At 36.1% G+C, this 9,131-nt stretch overlaps 1 protein-coding gene across 1 annotated transcript; it reads left to right on the top strand.

Annotated features, from left to right (window-relative positions):
• The first annotated feature begins 2,910 nt into the window (after positions 1–2,910).
• On the top strand, positions 2,911–3,570 carry LOC138370114 (S-adenosylmethionine synthase-like). Its single transcript, XM_069334101.1, has one exon. The coding sequence runs from the start codon at positions 2,911–2,913 to the stop codon at positions 3,568–3,570; it is 660 nt and encodes a 219-aa protein (XP_069190202.1).
• The last annotated feature ends 5,561 nt before the right edge of the window (positions 3,571–9,131 follow it).

The raw sequence follows: 9,131 nt of genomic DNA on the forward strand, positions 1-9,131 counted from the left end.
GCCTCGAGGCAAAGATCCACAGAGTAAAGCTGAAGAATTAATTCACATGTGGAGTAAGGCAGCATCCTCATCCTCCCTCTCAACGGAAATCGTCATGGAACAGCTCCTGCTACAGAATGACAGAAGAACTAGAATAGCGAGAGCACAGTCTAGTGAGGACGAATATGGAGAACCTATCACAGCCCAGGAAGTAAGGGCGGCTGTTAAGAGAGGTAAAATTACAGCACCTGGTGAGGATGGCATTACCTACGACATACTTAATGCACTGTGTGAAGTGCCTGGGAATCCACTACTCCTATTGTTTAACAAATCATTCCTAAATGGAGTTCTGCCCACACAATGGAAACACGCCAAAATTGTTCCCATACCAAAACCGAATGACCCTGGCAATTACAGACCTATCAGTCTCGTGTCATGTACTTGCAAGATGCTGGAAAAGATCATCCTAAAACGACTGTTACACAAAATAGGTAGGTTTGGGGAAGGAGTCAATGGATATGTCAAAGGACGGAGCACAGCCAATTGTATAATTAATTACCTGGTTAATGACACGGCTAGGTACTCTGTATTTGTTGACATAAAAGGAGCCTTCGACAAAGCCCAGGGAATTGCGATCCTGGACGAGCTTGCATGTATGGGTGTCAAGGGGAGACTCATGAAATGGATTGAAGACTACCTCACAGGGAGGAAAGCTAAGGTCTACTTCAATGGAGCAATCTCAAGAACAATGAATATGGAACTCGGGACCCCCAAAGGAGGAGTCTTAAGCCCTACACTATTCAATGTACTTATGAATGCAATTGCCAATATTGATTTTCCTGAAGGAACACAACTAGTGGGATATGCAGATGATGTCCTAATACAAGCTCCCACCTTTGATAAAATAAAACAGGCCATTGAACTCCTTGGAAGGAAATGTATTGAGCTCGGTTTCACTCTCTCCACAAACAAGACAAAAGCATACTCCCATCGCAAGCGGAGAGAAAATGAAGAACTGCAAATTAATGGTGTAACACTTGAATGGGTTGACCACTATCGGTATCTTGGCGTCACCGTCGGCTCAAACAAGGGAAAGAAAGAGGAGCTCAATCAAATCATAGGAACATGCAAAAGTCGACTAAGGGAACTGAAACTGAAAGCTATGACTTGGAATGATGGCCATGGAGCCTCTATTGCTGTACTTAAAATGATGTACACAAACTATGTACGCTCCGTCATTGACAACGCAGCACCTGTTTTATGTACTTATTCACAAAGTGATATGAATAGGCTAGAAAGCATACAGGATGAAGCCATTTCAATCATTCTTGGAGTTCCAAAGAAAAAAACTGCTGAAATGTCCAATCTACAAAAAGAGTTATTATCCCTTCCCAGTATTAAAGAAAGAATTGTGGAACTGAATGCTAAGCTTGCAATTAGGATTGCCAGAGATCCCCATTATAATGACATGGCTAAAAAAAAATTGAGCTCTGTGCTACTTTCAGGGGGAAACAAGAGAAGCAAAAAATGGCATCACAGAGCAGTCGGCTACCTTGAAGATCTTCACCTACTTCAACAAGCTCGTGAGTTCATGCCTGTAGAAAGATTACCTCCCTGGGTGGATCCCCTGAATGACTCGTGCAGGATTATCATCAATGATATGGTAAAGAAAAAAACCAACATGGTACCCAAAGAAATAAGCCACAAGTATCTTAAGGAAATTTATAATGAAGCTGGAGATGAACTAGATCAAATCTTCACTGATGGGTCATCTAATCCTATTAATGGCCGGGCGGGTGCAGCATACACGGTAATTAAGAAGGATGATGTATTTTTTCCACCAAAAAATGAGGAAAAAGCGCGCATTGAGAACTATACCTCTTCAACACAAGCAGAGTTAACTGCCATTGCTATGGCGTTAAGGTATATTATTGAACAGAATACTACTGGTGCAGTGATTTGCACCGATTCGAGAGCAGCACTGCAAAGCCTAAATAAAGATCGGGACGAGAATCTTTCAATAGTCGCTGAAATTAAGAGAGTTGTGAAGGTACTAACCAACCAGGGAAGAGTTGTCAAGTTCCTGTGGATTCCCTCCCATGTTGGAATCTATGGAAATGAACGCGCAGATGTGTTGGCAGCTGAAGGCGCTGAGGGAGACCATATTGAATACTTCATACCCAAGACTCTTCTAGAAATTAGAAGTATTATTAGGGAACATCATCGTCATCTCAATCATTATGAAACCCCCCAAAAAAGAGAATGTGGTGGTTGCGGGAGAGAATTAATAATAGAGAAAAAACATCTTGGATACAAATGTCCACACGTACAGCAGCTTTTTGTTAACAACATATAATAAAGATGATTTATAATGTATCTTATCTACCATTTGACAGAGGCTGTTTACCTTGGAGACTGGTTGGAAATATATGAATTGAATTTCAAATCTTATTGTTCCTTCTATTACATTTTTATATATGACTAATAAATACTTCTATAATTATTAACACAATATTATTATTATCCCTTTCACCAGATGGAATTATTATGTTCATAAAGAGTTAAGGATTACAGGTTACCAAATTATACATTCACTCTTCCAATTAGAATGAGTAATAATGGTTTTTTTTAATGGTTTATAATCATTTCAAAATAAAATAAATGATCCATATTCTTTTTTGACTCACAGTTTTGTTATAAGACAGAGCAGCTGCACACTTGCTTTACAGTTGCTCAGTTGCTCTCTCTCCACGTGACCAGGTTTGCGTTCTCTCTCTCTCTTTCTCTCTTCACACAATTAGGTCAATGTTTTTAATAATATTCCTTTACATAACGGATTTTTATTTAGTTAAAATCTAGCCAAGGAAACCTGGTCCCAAATTCAAGAGTACTTAGAAACATTTTCGTTCCCCAGGATAGTGTGCTGAGAGCATGGATGGAGATCATGAGACGTTCCTCTTCACCAGTGAGAGCGTAGGCGAAGGCCACCCCGACAAAATTTGCGATCAGATCAGCGACGCAGTGCTTGATGCCCATCTTAGCCAGGACCCTGACGCCAAAGTTGCTTGTGAAACGTGTAACAAAACTGGTATGATCCTGATCTGTGGGGAGATTACGTCCAAGGCCCAAGTTAATTATCAACAAATCGTGGGTGATATTGTTAAGAAAATTGGTTTTGATGATTCACGAAAGGGCTTTGACTACAAGACCTGTAATATTCTTCTGGCCCTGGAGCAAAAGTGTGCGGAGATTGCTAATGGTGTACACATCGGGCGCAGTGATGACAACACTGGTTCAGGGGACCAGGGACTGATGTTTGGTTATGCCACTGATGAGACCGACGAGTGCATGCCCTTAAATATTATGCTGGCACACCGTCTCAATCAGAAGATTGCAGAGCTGCGAAGAGATGGGACGTTCTGGTGGGCGCGACCTGACTGTAAGACTCAAGTCACATGCCAGTATGCCTTCGATCAAGGAGCTGTTATTCCCAAAAGAGTGAACACTGTTGTCGCTTCTGTACAGCACTCGGAACAAATTACTGTCGAAGCTTTGCGTGACGAGGTTATTAAAACATTAAAAGTGTTTTAAATGAAAAATACATTCATGTACAAACATCTAGTGTGCCCATTTCTATTAGGTCTACTGTTCATTTTTATATGAGAATAGACATATGATTATTGGAGTTATTATTGTGTAGAAATATATAATGAGAATTGATGACATTATTAATAGTTTTGATTTTTTAAATTAGGCACCCCCAAAAAATTCCTGGCTTGTACTAATGTGAGGTTTAATTTAAGGTAAATAAGTTAATAAAGGATGATTCTGACTTTAATTATATACAGTTATAATTACCCTCAACATCTCAATGGTAATAATGATTTAAGTAAATAAAGCCAGTGACAAGTCACAGTCAGGCAGAACAAGTACAGCCAGTGACAAGTAAGTCAGGAAGAACAAGCACAGCCAGTGACAAGTCAGTCAGGCAGAACAAGTACAGCCAGTGACAAGTAAGTCAGGCAGAACAAGCGCAGCCAGTGACAAGTCAGTCAGGCAGAACAAGCACACCCAATGACAAGTCAGGCAGAACAAGCACAGCCAGTGACAAGTCAGTCAGGCAGAACAAGCACAGCCAGTGACAAGTCAGTCAGGCAGAACAAGCACACCCAATGACAAGTCAGGCAGAACAAGCACAGCCAGTGACAAGTCTGGGCTAAGTTTTTATAATTGCTGTTATACAAAGCTTAAAAGAACAAGAGGTCATAAAGTGTTTGTGATGATTAAATTTTTTTTTAGAATAGTTGTTTTTTCAAGGATATTTTCATCAATATATATCAAAGGTTAGAAGAGCTTTAATTAAAAATTAGGTAACTGTTACTTTAAGCACTGTAATCTGAATGAAGTTCATCTTGTGGGTGAGCTGATAGATAATTTATTACCAAAGTTTTCTTAAGACCTCTATCCTTAACAACTTTCCAAGTGTTTTTTTTAAAGCTGGTCTCCTCATTTCTTTTCGCCTGATGCTCTTTCAACTGCTGTACTTCGTCCCGTAGGTAATTTAATTCTGTCCTCAGAGCTTCAACTAGTTCAATCATTAAAACATCCATAATGTATAATAAATAGCTTTAAAACGGAGGAGCTTTGGCTAGCACACTCTCTCAGTCTAGGATGAAAGTAAAATGTTCTCGTAAAAAGGTTTCATTTTATTCTTTTGTAACAAAAAAACTTATTATATTCTCGAAACTCCACTACACCCAGCTTCTACATTCGAAGGACTATACAGCTCTATTTTTGCTGCATATGGTAAAAATATTTCATACTATTATAGTTGCACTTGAGCTTTAGCAGATTCCAATTCTTTAGTAGATCTATAAATTTGTTAATTTGTACTAAAAAATATATACAGTACATGGTTTAACTAATTCAAATTTTTCTTTTATTTATTACTGACAATGAAGAAAATTTTATAAACCTTAACAATCAAAACCAACTAAATGTTAACAACTATTTTTCTTTTTTTTTCTTTTTTTGGATGATGATGATGATGATGATGATGATGATGATAATGATGATGATGATGATGATGATGATGATGATGAGGGCAAAGTCAATGGGGTTGGAGGTTCTTCAGATAATATTGGGAATGATTGTTTTATAGTTTGTATAACCAAATATTTTATTCGCTTTGCAGAAAGTTCTTCCTCCTTTTTCTTTTTCTCTTCCTTCTTCTTCTTCTTCTTTTCTTCCTTCTTTTTTTTCTTTTCTTCCCTCTTTTTCTTTTTCCTTTCTTCCTTTTTCCGCTTCCTTGTTATTTTCTCATCTTGGTTTGAAAGAGATAATAAACTCACTTCCCTTGTTATTTTCTCATCTTGGTTTGAAAGAGATAATAAACCCAAAGTGGATGATGAATTTCCAGATGTGGATCCTGCTCCTGAGATAGATGGTGACACTGTTGGTGGCAATGAATGTACATGCTTTAAATTTCCATCAGCATGTATCTGAGGTACATTGTAGCTTGTATTTGTATTTGAAAGCTGTTGATCTTTAGATACTAATAATTGTTGTTGTTGTGGTTGTTGTTGTGGTTGATTAACATATACATCTTCATTCCAATCTGAACTTGAAATTGTATTTAGAGATAAACCCAAAGTGGGTAATGTATTTCCTGCTCCTGAGGTAGATGGTGACACTGTTGGATTAAGGAATGTCAATGAATGTTCATGATATAAATTTGGAGGTGCATTGTAATAGGTATTTGAAAACTGTTGATCTTGTTGTTGTTGTTGTTGTTGATTAACATATGCATCTTCATTCAAACCTGAACTTAATATTGTATTTTCAGGAAACGACACCATTAGTTGTTGATAATCATTATTAATTGATTCACCTGCTTTACTACAATATTTATCAATTATATAAGTCAGATCTGTTTCTTTTTCTTCTTCAATTTGTATGTTAGGTTGATGATAATTACACTTCAAATTGGCTGCTGGTAAATTGGTGGTTTCTGATATTAGTTGATAATTTGAGCTTGAAGTAGATGGCAAATAAATGTTGTTATTTTTTTCTCCTCCTCTTGTGGTGTTAGTTTCTGAGGGCAAGAGGGCATCAATGAAATCAGGAATTTGATCCAAAAAATCTTCTTCTCTATGTTGTTGCTGTTGTTGTTGTTGCTGTTGTTGTTGTTGTTGCTGTTGTTGTTGTTGTTGCTGTTGTTGTTGTTGCTGTTGTTGTTGCTGTTGTTGTTGTTGTTGCTGTTGTTGTTGCTGTTGTTGTTGCTGTTGTTGTTGTTGTTGTTGTTGAACATGATGAACTCCATTTTCCTGAGTTTTGTTTGCAATTCTTTTAAATGTTGTTATATTTTTCTTCACCTTATTTTCCGAAACTGATTCTTCATCATCAGATTCCAAAGCAGCAGGAGCAGCAACAGCAACAGCAGTGGCAACGATGGTGGTCAGGGTAGTGGTGGTGGTGGTGGTGGCACTAGTGGTGGTGGTGGCACTAGTGGTGGTGGTGGCACTAGTGGTGGTGGGGGCACTAGTGGTGGTGGTAGTAGTAGTAGTGGTAGTAGTAGTAGTAGTAGTAGTAGTAGAAGTAGCAGATTTATCTAAATCTTTGTTTGTCAATGACCCTAATTCTTCCTTATTGCCTGTATCATGCTCATTATTATCTTCTTTACTGTTATCACTATCACCATCATCATCATTATTATTACTATTACTACTACTACTACCACTGCCACCACCACCACCACTACTACTACTACTACTACTACCACTGCCACCACCATCACTACTACTGTTACTGTTACTGTTACTGCTGCCTCTACTGCTGCTGCTGCTGCTGCTGCTTCTTATGCTGCTGCTGCCTATTCTTATGCTGCTGCTGTCTCTTCTGATGCTGATTCTTCTGCTGCTGCTGCTGCCTCTTATGATGCTGATGTCTTTTCTGTTGCCACTTCTACTTCTGCTGTTTCTTCTTTTTCTATCATCTTCATTATCCTTATCATCATGTAATAATAATGATGTAGTTGCTGATTCAGTAATGTTAGTTGTAGTTTTAGTGACTGAGGGAAGAATATTTCCATTTCCTTCGTTTTTGAATAAATTCCTGATTTGTATACCTAAAAAGTAGTCTTCTAAAACTTCCCGTTTATCTTGATGTATAAAACCAGATGAAATTATTTTTTGTAGGATAATTCTAGATAATCTATTGTTATCTATATCACAATTCTTATACTGAAATTGGTTCTTAATTATGTAATGTAAACTTTCCAGTATTATTTTAAAAGATTCTGTCAAATTCATATTCTTTGCAGAACATTTGGGTTTCACTTCATTCTTATGTAAGTCGATTATCTTCAGTATATTATTTCTATACTTTTGAAGTGGGAATTTTACTTCACAGCAGTTACATTCCATAATTGGAATGATTTCATTCTTCAATCTAAACCCTTCATGTATGAAAGTTTGTTTATTTCTTGATATTTGAGTCTTTAAATTTTCATACTTGGTTTTAAATAAAAAGGCTGACTCTTCAAAAGATTTATCATCATCATCGATATCATCATCATCGATATCATCATCATCATCATCATCATGCTTATCCTTTTTTTTCATTGCCTTTATTATATATAATATTTCATTAATTTTATCTAATGTAGTTGTATATACTATAAATGGTGCTCTCTTACACTCATGATCTATTATTTTCTGGAATGATATAAATATGCCATTACATTTTATGCAAATGTACCAACCATTGTTATTATCCACGTAAGAAAATGTGGATAATTTTTCCAACTGATCATTAATTATCCATATTTTATATTTTTGTTTATCTTCCAATTCTGGATAGGATGGGGAGATAATTTTTTTTATTCTCTTATGGTATTCTTGAACATAAGTCAGTGTTCTTATACTAGAGTACAGATGAGTCCCCTTTAATATAAAATATTTAGGGAGACCATCATAGAGTTGTTCTTCTGATGTAAAGGTGGTTGGTGGCACACTGGGGAGTGGATCTCGACGATTCACGTTGTTCTTAATTGGAGCCATTGAAAACAATAAAGCAGAAGAATCCCACAGGCTGGAGAATCATGCATGTGTATACAACTGGCATTGAGACATCTTGTAGTTTTTAGGTTGTGCAGTGTGCTCACAGAGTAAATCCGAACCCTAAAACAAAGAAAAAAGTGTCACTTTTTATTTTATTCGTTTAACATAAAGATAAAATAATAGTATATTATGCTTGTTTAACTTTTTTTTAAAAATATATAAACGATGTTTTTTTCATATGAATTAAGCCTAAACTTAAAAAATAAAGTATCTGAAATTAATAAATTTAAACAAATATATTTAGGTCTAGATAATAATAAAAAAGTTCAAGGGTTAGTTGTAAAAACCATGGAATATGGTTTTTTAACTAATTTAATGAAACATGAAAATATTGGGATTTGGCCACACAACCAGAAGAAAACTCTAATCACTAATTGGAAAGTTAGAGAGGTTAGAAACTTACTAAGAGCAATAGAATATTTAAATTTCATTAGAGGTCATAAAAAGATTAAGGAAGAGATAGTAGGAGATAAGGATATGTACACTTTATTAGGTTTAATTGATCTTGAAACTTGTGTTTTAAATTTACACAAAATATTAATGAGAGGATTGCTATCACCCGAAAAATGTGGTTAAGTAAGTACCAATATACGCTGTACAAAGATTAGTAATAACACAAGTGTCAAGGGTTTGTATGTATATCCACATATCCATTCAATTCAGGATGGAGAAAATCGTATTTTGGACAATTACAATTCTACATTGACCCAAAAAATATTCACATTTTTAGGGCCAGAGGAAGAATTTGAATGGATTTTTAAATTAATTTCATGGTTTATCCTAGAAATGCTTACTCTCCATCCTTTTTCAGATGGAAATGGTCGTTTGACACGTCTTTTAGTCAATTATATATTGTCAACATTAATGCCATTTCCAACATCTATCATGGGGAATTTAGAATGGGCTATTATCCATGATCGAAAACTAAATACAAAAAAACAACGCCCACCTCTTAACATACTCAAATTAGTAATTGAAAGTGTCTTGTTCAATTGGCGAATGTATTTTTATCTGTTATCTGTGGTCAGAAAA

The sequence above is a fragment of the Procambarus clarkii genome, chromosome 31, assembly GCF_040958095.1.
Source record: "Procambarus clarkii isolate CNS0578487 chromosome 31, FALCON_Pclarkii_2.0, whole genome shotgun sequence".
NCBI classification, from domain to species: Eukaryota; Metazoa; Arthropoda; class Malacostraca; order Decapoda; family Cambaridae; genus Procambarus; species Procambarus clarkii.